General features: G+C 65.0%; 1 protein-coding gene across 5 annotated transcripts in view; it reads right to left on the bottom strand.

Moving 5' to 3' along the window:
* PACS2 (phosphofurin acidic cluster sorting protein 2) overlaps window positions 1-14,854 on the bottom strand; it is a 59,753-nt gene extending 44,899 nt beyond the window's left edge. For 4 of the 5 annotated variants that reach the window (XM_065905861.1, XM_065905862.1, XM_065905863.1 and 1 more), the window contains exon 1: window positions 14,657-14,852. In XM_065905861.1, the coding sequence (XP_065761933.1) occupies window positions 14,657-14,775 (119 nt within the window). In that variant the 5' untranslated portion in view covers window positions 14,776-14,852. Of the gene's footprint in view, window positions 1-14,656 lie in introns of all 5 variants that reach the window. The other variant, XM_065905865.1, reaches the window with a different exon arrangement.
* Window positions 14,855-15,111: the final 257 nt, after the last annotated feature.

Genomic DNA, 15,111 nt, shown 5'->3' with positions numbered 1-15,111 from the left:
TAAGTAAGGGGGCACTGCCCACTAGCGGGGGCTGTCTCCCAAGGCGCCCGCCCCACACCCGAGCCCGGCACCCTGTCCGCCTGCCTGACTGGTCTCCTAGGGTGCAGAACCGTCCCAGCACCCTCATTACACTCCCTCTGCTGCAGTCAAACACATATGATGTGCGATCGGCCAGCCTAACCACGTCCAGGGGCACAAGCCCGCGGCACGCAGCGCGCTCCCGGTGCTAAGCAACCATCGCCTCTGATTCCAGGGCCGCTTCACCAGCCCAGGGCCGCTGCCCGTCCCCACCACCCTGACCGCACAGTGGCGGCAGGTCTCTCCTGGTGGCCGTGCCTGGTCTGATGCTCTGTACAAGGGATCACACACGTGGCCTTGGGGGCCAGCTCCTCTGCCGGGCAGCGCGCCCTGCATTCACCCACCTGGCAGGTGTCAGGACTACACTTGGCAGTCTGGGCAGTCGCCACGAACACGTGTGTACAAGCGTGGCTCCAGCCCAGTTCCTCCTCTCACAGAGGGATCTGCTGACCACGTGGGGACGCTGCATCAGGCCTTTTTATTTTTCAGCTTTTGGCTGTGCTGGGTCTTCACTCCAGTGTGTGCACTCCACAGTTGCAGAGGGCAGGCTGAGCTGTCCTCAGAGTGGCATTCTGCTGTCCAGTCACTCACTCAGGTCTGACTTGTGAACCCATGGACTGCAGCACACCAGGCTTCCTTGTGCTTCATCATCTCCCAGAGTTTCCTCAAACCCATGTCCATTGAGTCGGTGATGCCATCCAACCATCTCATCCTCTGTCGCCCCCTTCTCCTCCTGTCTTCAGTCTTTCCCACCATCAGAGTTTTTTACAATGAGTCAGCTCTTTGCATCAGGTGACCAAAGTATTAGAGCTTAAGCATCAGTCCTTCCGATGAACATTCAGGGTTCATTTCCTCTAGGATGGACTGGTTTGATCCTGCTATCCACGAGAACCTCAGGAGTCTTCTCACGCCCCATGGCATGTACGACCTTAGTTCTCTGAACAGGGATCAAACCTGTGACTCGTGCCCTGGAAGGTGGTGTCTTCGCCACTGGCCCCTGCACTCAGCCTCTGAAAGGCTGCCCCACCGTGTCACGCCAGCAGCGCTCGGCTTTGGCACAGGGCAGACCACGCGGGTCTCCCGGGCTGGTGAGTCCAGCCCCCACAGCGTGCAGCCCATGAAGGACAAGGACAGTGCTTCCTGGGCTTCCAAGAAATGCCAGTGCCAGGCTGGCCTTCCAGGAGGACTCGGCCTCTCCCACTTCCTCCAGGCACCTAGAACACAGCCATCAAACCACGGCCACCTGGGGGGCTACCTCTGTGGCCCCAAATGGACTGACTCTGTGTAGGTGGGAGGGAAAACTAGGCGGCCTTTTGTCCCCAGGGGCCGAGCCTATCTGTGTGGTCGCTGTCCGCCCCAGTGGGGGCTGGGGCCCTGCGGCAGCTGGCAATCCCAGGCCCGGCCTGAGTCCCGGGGACTGGCCAGCCTGGGGGCAGGACAGGGTAGGGCGGGGCAGGCCCACAGGCAGCGCCCTGGGGACTCAGGCTGCAGGCACACACAGCTCTGAGGCAGCGTGGCTGCCCCCAGGCACTCGCTTTCAGGACAGTCTGGGGCGGACCGGGCTGGGAGGCTTAGGCAGTCCCGGCTCCCTCCCAGCACCCGAGCGCCTGCTCCAGCCGGCCCAGCTCAGCAGTCTCTGGTGTCCAGGCCTGAGGATGTGGCTGCTTCCTGCTAACCAGGAGAGAAGGTCAGAGGTGCCTTCTCCACTTCCCTGCTGGCCGCCGTGGGGCTGGGATGGCCCTGCAGGAAGCGAAGGGCAGGCGGGCACCAAGGCCGGGGCCCTGGCAGGGGCCACCGTGAGCCCCACTTCCTGCCACAGCACAGGCTGCCCCCACAGGGGCCGGGACACCAGGCGGTGGGCGTAAAGTCAGAGGAGCCACGCACAGGAGGAGCCGGCCATGGCGGGATGGCCCAGTCAGGCATGGCTGCCGCGCAGAGAGAGCACCCATGTCCACAGCAGGGAGGCCCCCGAGCGGCTGAGCAGACACCAGAGCGCCGTCTCAGCACGGGGCCTGCGCCCAGCGAGCAACAAGGCCATCGGGACTCCTCCTGGGGCCGTGATGACCAGAGGCCCCGGGAGTGAGGGCCTGCCCCACCCACCGCCTGAGGGGACCCCACGCCATCCCGGGCGCGAGGGCCTCCCCCACTCACCGCCTGAAGGGACCCCACGCCATCCCGGGAACGAGGGCCTCCCCCACCCACTGCCTGAGGGGACCCCACGCCATCCCGGGCGCGAGGGCCTCCCCCACCCACCGCCTGAAGGGACCCCACGCCATCCCGGGAACGAGGGCCTCCCCCACCCACTGCCTGAGGGGACCCCACGCCATCCCGGGCGCAAGGGCCTGCCCCCACCCACCGCCTGAGGGGACCCCACGCCTTCCCGGGCGCGAGGGCCTCCCCCACCCACCGCCTGAGGGGACCCCGCCTTCCCCGGCGCGAGGGCCTGCCCCCACACACCGCCTGAGGGGACCCCGCCTTCCCCGGCGCGAGGGCCTCCCCCACCCACCGCCTGAGGGGACCCCACGCCATCCCGGGCGCGAAGGCCTCCCCCACCCACCGCCTGAGGGGACCCCACGCCATCCTGGGCGCAAGGGCCTGCCCCCACACACCGCCTGAGGGGACCCCACGCCATCCCGGGCGCGAGGGCCTCCCCCACCCACCGCCTGAGGGACCCCACGCCTTCCCCGGCGCGAGGGAAAAGGGACCTGTTAGGAAGAGACCGCGTCCAGCGCAGCCCTGCAGGCGAGCGGCGTTACTTCGCGGGACAGCATAATCAGCAAGGGACGTGGGGCGCCGGGCCGGCCGGGCGCCTCAGGCACCTCAGGGCCGGAGCAGCAGCGCAGGCGGCCCCCCTCCAGGCAAGAAGCCGCACCAGGCGACTCACATGGGGACCGCGAGCCCAGAGGGCCGCAAGCGCTGCCTGCACGGGCTGAGGCCCACGGCCGCCTCCAGCCGCGCTCAGAACCTGTCTGTACAGTACCGAGCCGGGACCTCCCCCGGGGGCGGTGAGGGGAGGCTGCATCCCAGCCCCTTCAGCGCCCGGCTTCCCCGGGGCTCAGAGCGACGGCCCTGGGCTTCCCCGCTGTCCAGGCACGTCCCAGGCCACCCCAGCGAGTAGCCACAGCCGGCTCCGGGGGCCCCGAGTCCAGGCAGCACAGTCCTCGGTGACAGGCTCCCCCGAGAACTGCCGCGTGTGCAGACAAGCAGCCACCGTGGGCGCCGCCTCAGGGTTCCCCGCCGCCCCCTACTCCGCCTCAGGCCCCGCCCCGCCGCATCAGCCCCACCCCACTCCGCCTCAGGCCCCGCCCCTGCCGCCTCAGCCCCACCCCACTCCGCCTCAGGCCCCGCCCCTGCCGCCTCAGCCCCACCCCACTCCGCCTCAGGCCCCGCCCCTGCCGCCTCAGCCCTCCCCACTCAGCCTCAGGCCCCGCCCCTGCCGCCTCAGCCCCCCCACTTCGCCTCAGGCCCCGCCCCACTCCGCCTCAGGCCCCGCCCCACTCCGCCTCAGGCCCCGCCCCTGCCGCCTCAGCCCCCCCACTCCGCCTCAGGCCCCACCCCACTCCGCCTCAGGCCCCGCCCCTGCCGCCTCAGCCCTCCCCACTCAGCCTCAGGCCCCGCCCCTGCCGCCTCAGCCCCCCACTTCGCCTCAGGCCCCGCCCCACTCCGCCTCAGGCCCCGCCCCGCCGCCTCAGCCCCCCCCACTCCGCCTCAGGCCCCGCCCCTGCCGCCTCAGCGCCCCCACTCCGCCTCAGGCCCCCCACTCCGCCTCAGGCCCCGCCCCTGCCGCCTCAGCAACCCCCCTTCGCCTCAGGCCCCGCCCCCTTCGCCTCAGGCCCCGCCCCTGCCGCCTCAGGCCCCCCACTCCGCCTCAGGCCCCGCCCCTGCCGCCTCAGCCCCCCCCCCTCCGCCTCAGGCCCCGCCCCGCCGCCTCAGCCCCCCCACTCCGCCTCAGGCCCCGCCCCGCCGCCTCAGCCCCACCCCACTCCGCCTCAGGCCCCGCCCTGCCGCCTCAGCCCCACCCCACTCCGCCTCAGGCCCCGCCCCCGCCCCCCCCCCCCCCCCAATCAGGCCGGCTCCCAGGAGGGAAGACCCTGGCCTGCTGGCTGCGGGGCGTGGCTGTCTGGGGTGGTCAGGGGGCTCCAGGTCAGATGAGAAGGGGTCTGGGAGCCAGAGGGCAGGGTGGGGGCCCAGGCCTCTCTGACGTCTCACAGCAGCTGGTCCTCACACCGACAGGCGCGGGTCCAGGCTGGGGGCACACACAGCTGCGGGCCCCTGCCCGGCGGCTCCAGGTGCCGTCAGGACAGTGGGGCCCAGTGGGGCTGCAGACTCCGGTTCCCCCCAAATCCACATGACGCTTCATGACGCTGTCAGGAGGAGGGACTTCTGAGGATGATGAGGGTGGAGGGTGGGGCCCTGGTGAAGGGGGTCAGCGCCCTTGTAGACGAACCACAGGGGGCTCCCTCGAGCCCCCGCTATGAGGACCCAACAGAGAGACACATTGAACCAACCTGCGGGCGCCGTGGCCTCAGGCCTCCAGCCCCAGACCCTGAGAACTAGGAGCCTGGGGGCCGAGCCCCAGAGCCTGAGAACTAGGGGCCTGGGGTCCAAGCCGCATGTTGGGATGCTTTGCTGAGCTGATGGTGGACACGGGGCATGAGTCTCCTGGGAGGACTTCCCCTCAGCCCCTGCTAAGCAGACAGGTGTGCCCAGGACTGAACTCACTCAGGAGTCATGGCCCCAGCTTGGTGGGGGCGGGGGCGGGGGGTGTCACAGGGCTGTGGTCCAGCAGGACGCTGAGCCCGGAACCCACGCCCAGGGCTCCTCTACCCACACCTACTCCCGCCTGTGCCCCGAGGCTCCTGCTGAGACACCTCCCCCAGGGCATCCATTCAGAGGCACCCCTGGGCACTAGGGGTGCCCACCTGGCCCTCACAGTCAGGGCCGGACTGGACACCGTGGGGCGTGGCCCTGTCCAGGAAGGGGACCGAAGGCAGGGAAGGAAGCAGGGCGTCCAAGTGGCCCTCAAACAAGAGTTCCTCCGACAGGAGCTGGGCAGACACCAGGTCCCAAGGAGGAGGAAGCTACACCGTGACAGCAACTCCCAACAGCCAGACTCAGGAAAGGCACTTCCCAGCAACCAGAGCAGACACCCCACCCGCGGGGGCGCCCCTGGCAGACGGCTGATCACAGACAGGTCAGAGCAGCCAGCAGCCGCGGACCGAGCCCCAGGGTCCTCCGTCCCCGGGCTGCGGCCAGGGCACAGTCACCTGGGCGGGGGAGGTGGGGTGGGCGTGTGGAGGCCAGTCCCTTGTGAGGGGGGTTCTGGGACCAGGGTGTGGGGGCAGGGTTCCACACTGTAAGGCCCTCACTTGTTCGGGAGGGACCAGCGGGAGAGGAGGGGCGCTGCGGGACCTGCCCAGTGGCCAACGGGGAGTCAGAGGCGGGCAGGGGTGACCTGTCCCCGCCATGGCCTGAGCTGGAGTGACTCCCACGTGGTGAGCCCAGGGCCCCGCAGATGCCCACGAGCGCCCCGCACCGCCCGGCCCCAGGAGGCGCCACGCCTGCACCTCTGCTCTGAACCCGCCCTGGACCCGTTGTCAGCCCGTGTGCCCTCCTCAGGCCCCTCCTGGGGCTCCCACTCACCCGGACTCGGCCCCTGAGACGCCTGGAATGACCGTCACAGTCGCCCCGAAGCCGGCACGACCCTGCGGCTGTGGTGACCCCAGCACGGCTCCGCAGGCGTGGCACCCCTAACCCCGTCACTCACCAACAGACGCCTGAAGCCTTCCGTGACACCCCCGCCCCGGGCAGGCCTCGGCCGGCAGTAATGGGCCCAGATGCCCTCCTGCCGGACCCTCGGCCTTTCCCATCGCTGGGAAGCCTCCGGCGGGCTCATTGGGAGTGGAGGCCCCCAACCAGCTGCCAGATGAGCCCGCCCCATTCTCACTCCTCTGGGAGCTGGCTGGTGCACGCCCCGGCACCGCGTGGACAACCACGGCATTTGTAAACGCGCTCCACACACAGCTTGTCTCCCACCAGAGCCGGGCCGGCGGGAGGGCACACCGTTCAGGGTGGTGACTGTGGTTCTCCACTAACCCACCAAAGCGTGACAGCCCTTAACTCATGTCGCAACCAGACGGGGCAGAACGTCTGGAGCCCAAGTTGAGGCCCCGGAATGCAAACTGTGACGGAAAAGCGCTTCCCATGCCTCTCCACGCAAAGGCAGAAAGGTCCAGACTGGTCACCGCCCAACAGAAGACGGCACCATCACCTCGAGGGCAGCTGCAGGGCTGGGCAGCAAGGCTCCGGGAAGGGACGGGGCCCAAGATGCCAGCTGCTGTGGGTCCACGGCTCCTCACCAAGGGCCTCCCCATGGGGGCGTCGCCACGTCCGGACGGGGACATGTGCCCCACGGACAACGCAGAGGGGACAAAGGAGCCCAGTGCCAACAGGAGGCAGCACGCGGCCTGTTCAGGTGGCTCGGGGCAGAGGCAGCCGGAACCCAGGCCACCGAAGGTCACGGCCACATCTGGGCAAAGGGCGGTGCCCCCGAGGGGCCGCCCGCCTACAGCGCTCTGCCTTCGGGGGCATCGACGCCCAAGCCCACACAACTCTGCTCAGGCCTCGTGCACACACAGGGCTGCCCGTGCTGGAGGGGGGGTCACCCCGCGGATGCTGGAAACAGAACCGGGATGAGAGAGTGGACATGTTCGGCCGCTCGGCTGAGAGAGACCGGCACGTCTGCCCAAGCAGAAGAGGCCAGGCCAGGCTCCTCTCAAGGCTCACGGGAGCCCCACCCTGTGCCGGCCACTGGGGCCCTCGCTGCTAGAGATGCTGGAGACCGGAGCCCCTCCTGCAGACCTCGCCTGTCCCAGCCCCCGCGCCGCCTCCCCACGCCCCGCCAGTGGGACAAAGGCGCAGGCCACCAGGCGCGCCCCTCCCGAGAACGGGGCTGGGCGGCCCCGCAGCAGGGGGGCATTGTGGCCTGGCCGGGGAGAGGACGGAAGGCGGGTGGGGCAGCGGGGACCAGCCACCTGCCGCGGGCCCGACGGGAAGAAGGGCAGACGCGCCCAGTGCAGTGTCCCCGTCACCGTGCAGTTCCAGCTGCCACCAGGACCCAAGCCGGCCTGACTGTCCAGGAGACCCTGGACCGTGGCCTTGACCTCCAAGGGGGAGAAAGACCAGGCCAGCAGAGCGGCTGCTGCATGCCCACCGCGCTGAGGGGCTCCCGGAGGACACGCACCTCTCACCCGCGGGCACAGCAGTGGGCGGGGGCATGTGGAGTGCACAGCGCTTCACTAGAAACCCTGTTCCGTGGGCAGGGAGGTCCTCGCGATGCGTCCCGGCCCTCCGCAAAGCACCCGGGCCAAGGCCACGTCCAAGACGCCCCCCGGGGCAGAATGGGACTCAGCTTCCAGAGACGCCTGCGCTATTCTGGGGCCGCTCTCAGCCACTGTCGAGCACCAGGCACAGGCGCTGGGAGGAGCCGGAGGCTCACGCACTCACCGCCCTTCGTATCCTGGAGCCCAAAATACCCAGCGCCGGCAGGAACAACTGCGAGCCAATTCCCACCAAGGCCGGAAGCCCAGGGGCCGGACTGGAATGTCTGACGGGCCCAGGCCGTGCCCGCAGGGGCCACGCCGGGCAGGTGGGGTCTGCAGGGCAGCGGTGCCAGGACACAGCCTCAGAGGGTCCCATCCTGCTGCCCACCTGCTCGAGCACCCCTACCTCGGCGGCCACAGGTCACTCTGGCCACAGCAAGTGACGCTCAGGCTCCCGAGGGATCCCCAAGACCCGATCCGGAGCCTCCTCGTGCAAAGACCCCAACACTCCAGACTGCTCTCTGGGGCAGTCCCCTGGCCCCATCCACCCACTCCGAGGTCCCCTCACCCACCTCCTGGGGCGGGGCGCTGGGGGGAGGGGAGCCGGGGTTGGCGCCCGGATCCTGGGAAGATAGGAAGGGCGGTGTGCCCATGAGCGGGGCCCATGCAGCTGACTGCCCGTCATGAAGCATCACAGGAGACGCCGTCTGCCCCAAGCAGCTGCCTCCTTCCACACTTACCCTCGAAGGCAGCAGGTCACGGCACTGAGCCCACTTTGCTACCTGCTGGGGGAGCAGCCCACCGCCCAGGTGTGCCCCGGGGCCTGGCGCTGCCATCGTGGGGGCAGGAAAGGTGGTGACTGCAGCAAGGGGCCAGGCCTGCCCCGAGACCCTGGGCCGCAGGCCTAGACGGCCGAGGTCAGACGCCCCAGCCCCTCCCTCAGTGCGCCTCTCACCTGAGAGCCCCAAAAGCCCAGCCCGCTCTCAACCCCGCCCCGCCCTCCCCGCCCCACCCACATCCAACCCCCCTCAGCCTCCAGCTAAACCGATGCCCGCCAAACAGCTCCACGGCCTCCCCGGGGCTCCAAACACGGCCTGGTGCTCAGCCACGGGCACCTGCCCAGCGCCGCTCCATCGCGGCTCTGCCCGCGGCGGGGACGGCCCATCCCACCCACTCGCAGGCCCTCCTGAGGCACGGACGCATTTCCTCAGGGGGGAGGGCTGAGGACTGGCCGCTGAAACAGGGAGGAGCAGAGCCTGCCCGGCAGCCAGTCTGTGATGCCACAGGAAAGGGCAACCGCATGTCCAGCAGGTCCAGAGGCAAGGAAAGAGCCAGGAAGAGGAGAGTGCCTGAGGACTTCCCGGGGCTTGTGAGGACCACCCCCCCAGAGCCCAGAGCCCAGTGACCCCAACTCAGGCACAAGAGAAATGCCCCCCTGGACACCACAGAGGTGACCGCAGAGCCACCGGGGAGAAAGGACAGACCTTCGAGCCAGTGACACCCGACTGACACTGACCTCACCAGAGCCAAACCGGGAGCCACACCGGCGGGACAGCCTCTGGGACAGCGGCAAACATCTCAGATACACTGAGAGAACGATGAGTTGTCTGCAGATCCTCACTCAAGAAAATCCTAAAGACGCATTTTCAGACTGAGGAGGAGGAAGAATGGAGATACCCTGCTAAAGAACTGGCCTATAATGCAGGAGACCCCAGTTCCATTCCTGGGTTGGGAAGATCCCCTGGAGAAGGGAAAGGCCACCCACTCCAGTGTTCTGGCCTGGGGAATCCCATGGACTGTACAGTTCAGGAGGTTGCAAAGAGTCGGACACGACTGAGCGACTTTCACTTCACACTTCTGAGATGCAAAAGGAATTTAAAAAGTGGTGAGTTTTGAGATTAATCAAGTATTAAAAACAGAAAGTAATAATAATCTCATATGGGCTTAAAAAGCATGTTAAAACACTCTAAACAAAAGCACACAAGCATGAGAGTGACGCGTCAGAATAATGCGGTCTAAGGTCCCTCTGTTGTTCAGGGAAAGAATTTACAGTTAGCTCTGACACACAACAGCAAGCATCCGATTTACATGGAAACCACGAAAGAAACAGAAACAGTGACAAGTTTCAAAATAATAAGAAATGGAATACGAAAAAAACCAATGCGTGATAAGGTACAATGAAAAAGAGAAACTTAGGAAAAAAGGATAATAAGGACAAAAATAAAGTGGTAGACATAAACCCAACTATCAGAAATTTAGACAAATAACAATGGACTGAATGTCCTGGTTAAAAAATAAAGACTGTCAGATTAAATGAAAATGAAATCTGCTGCTGCTGCTACTGCTAAGTCGCTTCAGTCGTGTCCGACTCTGTGTGACCCCATAGATGGTAGCCCACTAGGCTCCCCCGTCCCTGGGATTCTCCAGGCAAGAACACTGGAGGGGGTTGCCATTTCCTTCTCCATGCATGAAAGTAAAAAGTGAAAGTGAAGTCGCTCAGTCATGTGCCAAATAAAAAACACGCAGCCAGCGTCTGAGGACACAGGAAAGTTTAAGGAAAAAAGGTGGGAAAAGATATAGCAGGCAAATATATCCAACAGACAGCTGAGGAAAAGCTCCGCTGGGTGCAGAGTCAGCCCCTAGCACTCAGGGCCTGTGACTCCGCAGGGGTGTGACCTGAGGACAGAGCTCCAGGTAAACAGTCAACCCCCTCCAGGCTTGGAGACTCTTCCGTGCTTGCCAAGTAGACAGGAAAGGTAACAAGCCTGAAGACGCTATAAGCCAAGCATGACCCAGAGGGACAGGTATCAAACACGGTACCACCAAGTGCCAAACACACGGCCCTTTCAGGACAAGCGGAACACGCATGAACACTGGCTTCAAACGGAGCCCCAGAGCAAGTCCTAAAACATCCAAAGGGCCCGGTGTCATACTGACCACCCTCTGCGACCACAACGCGACTCAGTTAGAAACAATGAAAAAAGAAGAAATGAATTCAACGATGGAAAAATAACTAACAGAAAAACGTTTGGATGTGAAGAAACTTTGAAATATCCCACCATGCTAAAGAAAGGAAAATGGAAATTTTTTAAAAAGATTTTAAACTCAACAACTCTACACATAAAAGCTTGTAAAATGCAGCCAAAACATTACTTATTTCGCAGGTTTAAAATCTTACAAGAGGGACTTCCCTGGTTATCTGGTTAAGAATCCACCTACTAATGCAGGGGACACAGTTCTGATCTCTGGTCTGGGAAGATGTCACATGCCATGGGGCAACTAAGCCTGAGCACCTCAGCTACTGAGCCCGTGCTTGGCACCAGGAGAGGCCACTGCAGAGAGGAACCCACGCGCCGCGGTGCAGAGGAGCCCCGCACACCCCAACCAAGGAAACCGGCACGGCAACGAGGGCCCAGCGCAGCCAAAGGCAAATAAATTCACGAACAATTAAAAAACCGAACACGCAAGGAAAGGAGGAAAAAGAAGGAACTATGTATGTATCTTAAGAGATCAGAACAAGTACACGTAACAAAAATAAAGAGCATAAACGGAAAGGAAGATGTGAATATTCATTTAAAAAAAACCGATGAACCCTTGGTGAGATAGATCAGCGTGTGGATGTCCACCCACACGGTCAACTGAAGGAATCAGGAGGGGACAGCTCTACAGGTCCTGCAGGTATTTTTTAGAAAAAGAATATTAGGAACAACTTTTTGTCAATAAACTTGAAAATCAAGAGAAAATGGACAAATTCACAGAAAAATGTATTTCTAAAGCTAACTGAAAGGCAGGGAATCATTAAAGCAGTCGAGTCAGCAGTTACCCCTGCCCCAGAGCAACCTGGAGTCAGGTCCCCTGACCGGCGATTTCACCATCGCCTGGACGTTCAGGGAACAAACAGCTCCTGCTTCACACAGAGGCACGGTGGGGCAGCTCACTCTGCAGGTATCTCGGCATCAAAATCAGATAAGGGCAGCGGATGAGCAGATTACAGACCCCAGACAGAGATGCGAAGGCCTGAGCACAGTCTGATTCCATCTACCTACCTGCGGGAAGGGGACCAGGGCACCTCCAGGCCGGCACGCTGCTATGTTTCCAAGAGAGAGAGGCAAGTTTAATGCTGGAAGAGCCACATCGGCAGGGAAAGGAGCAGGACAACACCCGGCCCTCAGAGCTTGATCACACCCAGGGCCCGCACACTACAAGCGCCCGGCAAGCCCCCGCGGAGAAACCCCAGCGCAGCCTCCAAAGTGGCTGGAGTTGAAATGATGGGGGAACACAGGACCTGCACAGAACGACGCTGGGGTGCGTGGCCCACAGGGCGGCCACGGCCCAGGCAACCAGCACTCGCCCTGCCGCGGGCTGCAGCGAACCCAGCACACGGACGCCAAAGCTCACGCTCCAGCTGCAGCCCCTTCTGGAGGGTGAGCCAGGCAGAGGGCGCCACAGGAGGGTGCACGGGAACCTGCGGGTTCAGAAAACTCGCAGAGAGATGTCTGACCCTGTAACGTCAAGTCACAAACCTCAACAGGACGGAAAATCAGGGGGCAAGTGCAAGGGTTCAAAGTGCCCCAGACCCCCACTGAAGCGGGTCGACCAGGGCGGGGGGGGGGGGGATGCGGCAGGAGGCTGCTCAGGGAATCCCCGCAGGGGACGGGGACTGCGGGACGCCAGGACTGGGGGTCACTGAAGGGGGTGCGGTCTGTTCCCTCAAGGGAATCCAGGAAACCGAACCTGCCTCTGTCAGAGCCCCACGGGCCTGGCACCAGCTCCCAGGGAGAACAGAGAGCTCTCCCGACAGCCCCGGGGAGGACAGACCACAGGACAAGACCAAGGTCAACACCAGGTGCACCTCGGGTGGCATCACAGCCTTGCAGAGAAGAGGGTGGTTTCAACACAGCGCTGAAAAGGAATTACTGGCCCTTAAAAACCCACTGAGGTTCAAGTCAGGGGATAAAACAAGAGGAAAAAACTGGCAAGAGAGATGAACAGGAATTTCGCTGACGGGGAAGTACAAGTGGCCTACATCAGTAATCAGAGAAATTCAAATTAAAACCACAATACCATTTCACACCCACCAGATTGGCAGTGATTAAAAGTCAGGCAGTGTTGGCAAGAGTGCAGAGCAGTGGGGACGCCAGTGGGGGTGAGCTGGCATAGCCGCTTCAGGAAGCCTCCTGGTAGTAACACTGAGCACACGCCCCCCCAAATGCTACTGCCAGTGCAAGAAGGCCCGGAGTGGCTTCGTCACTAGTCCAAACCAGGGGCCGGCCACAGTGCCCAGACAGAGCAAAGACACACCGCTGCCTCACGGGGGCCAGCGGGCACCCACACCGGCAGCTCCAGCGGTCAGAGCCGGGAGCGTGCGCCAAGCACACGAACAGAGCGGTGCCTCTGCACCCAGTCTCCAAACAGGCAAGGGGGACAGCCTGCCCAGGGGGCAGCGGGGCCAGCAGCACCGTGGGGAGGGCCGCCCTGGGACAGGCTGGGGTGCTCTGTGCCTGCCCACCCCATGGCTGCTGGGCCCCAGGCCCACAGAACAACCTGCCTGCCCTGCTCCCCGCCCCACCCCGGGCAGAGCTGTGGAACCCCAAGCCCTGGCGCTGCGTAGCTCCCGCCCCTCATCCCGCCCCGTCCTGCACACACACAGCAGGGTGGGCGTTCTAGACCAGCTCCACGCCCCGGACCCCAGCCTCCTTCCCCAACTCCCTCTGGTTAAGACCTCAGTGGTCTTTTCAGAGCCCCAGGAAACTGCTGAAAGGTGCAGGAAAGGCAGGCGGCACTCCTAGCTCTGGGGGGAGGGAGCAGGGCATCTGTGCCCCCAGGGAGAGCAAGAGATCATGGGGGGGTGGTTTTGCTGACGATGACGGAGTGGCAGAGAGAAGGAGCACGGTGGGGGGGGGGGGGTCCAGCATGACCCAACACTGGGCCCAATGCCAAGATGGGAGAGAGAAGGGTGGAGACCAGGCCTGGGCAGGTGAGACCTCCCAGAGAGGAGGCAAGCAGGCAGACATCCTGAGAACACCCCAGCCTCCCAGAGGCCCACAGAGGGAGCACCCAGCCTTCCACTGGGCACAGCCACACCCGGAGCTGCGGGCCCCACGCTTGGGAGGGCACGCCGGCACCTCTGCGTGCCCAGCACCTGCCCTGCACACCTGTTGACGGCGCCGCGGCAGAGACCCCTCTGCACACATGGCCACGTCCTCTGGTCCCGCTCGGAGGGCTCCCCAGGGAGAGCTCTTCCTGGCTGCCTGCCCGCAGCCCTCGTGGCCTGGTGTCCATTGCAGAACCAGGCCCTGGCATGACTCTTGTCTCTCTTCGCCCTCAGCCTGGGAGCTTCCTCAGGAAGGACCACTGATTGGGAAAAAGCCCACAGAGCTTCCAGCTGGCAGGAGAAGCAGGGGCTGGCCACAGCCCTGCCCCACGGGTGAGCCGCGTCCAGCTGTACTGCTGGGGACCAGGCGCTTCTCCACCAAGTGAAGGGGCACCATCTCTGGCGATGGCATGATGCAAGGAGCAGTGTTTATGTCCAGGGAAGTCCCCAAATTACAAAGCACAGTGCAAATGGAGAAAGGGCGGACACTCCGGCCAGCAGGACAGAGGGGTAGGGTCAGACCCTCAGAAGGATGAAGGATGAAGCAGTACAGCTCTGGTCCCAGATATGTGTCCTCTGGACACTGCGTGCCCCGAGAGTGACTCCCAGGCCACCCAGGCCTGACAGTGTGGCCGGACGCAAAAGGAAATCTATGGTACCCGACGGAGAGAAGAGACACCACACCCTAAGTCAACTCCACCGGCACCGCACCGGTAGGCAGGTGCAAGGATGCCGGACGGGCACGAGCCAGGTGAGCGCCCGCGAGAGCCCCGCGGATCGCGGGGCCTGTGAGAGCCGGCGCCGCTTCCTCGGCTGCACTGGACCAAGACCTCAGGGACCATCCACGAGTCTGGGCTCGCGCGCAGAGAAGGCGCGCACCCGACGTGGGGCGCCTAGGCCACGGCCCGGGGTGGGGATCCCGGAGCGGACGGCCCCCGGGGCAGGCCCCCAGTGGGGGTCCCGGGGTGATCGGTCTCAAGCGGGGACCCCAGGGTGGACGGTCCCGGTGCACGGCCCGGGGCGGGGGGGGCCCGGTGTGCAGGTCCCGGGAGGCCGGGCGGGGGTGCAGGCCCGGGAGGTGGCCCGGGCGCGAGGTCCCCGGGGGCCGGTCCCCGGGGCCGGCAGGTGCGCGCGGGAACAAAGCGGCGGGCGGGCGGCGTACCTGGGCACGCAGCTGGGGCTGGAGCCATCCACCTCCCAGGTGGCGAACAGGTTCATGGGCACCGGCGTGTTGAGCGCGGCGGGCGCGCCGGCCAGGCCCAAGCGGCCCCGCTCGGCCATGGCGCCGGCCCCCGCCGCTCCCTCGGCGGCCTGGGCTGCGGCCGGGCCGCGGACGCGCGGCGGGCGGGCGGGCGGGCCGGGCGCGCGGAGGGCGGCGGCGCGGTCACATGGCTGCCGGGCGGCGGGGCCGGCCGGGCGGGCGTCGGACAGGCCCGCGGGCGGCGACCAGGCTGCGGCCGCCCCGCCCCGCCCCGCCCGCGCGCGCGCCCGCCGCGCGCGCCCGCCCCCCGGCCGCGCCGCCGACGCCCATTGGCTGGGCGGGCGCGCGCTCGCCGACTCGCGCCCAATCATGTCGCGCGGAGGGCTCACCGGAAGTGAGGTTCGCGCGCCCCCTCC

This window comes from Muntiacus reevesi, chromosome 15 (assembly GCF_963930625.1).
Source record: "Muntiacus reevesi chromosome 15, mMunRee1.1, whole genome shotgun sequence".
NCBI lineage: Eukaryota > Metazoa > Chordata > Mammalia > Artiodactyla > Cervidae > Muntiacus > Muntiacus reevesi.
The sequence above is the reverse complement of the archived record's forward strand: the minus strand, read 5'-3'. Positions and strand labels throughout refer to the sequence as shown.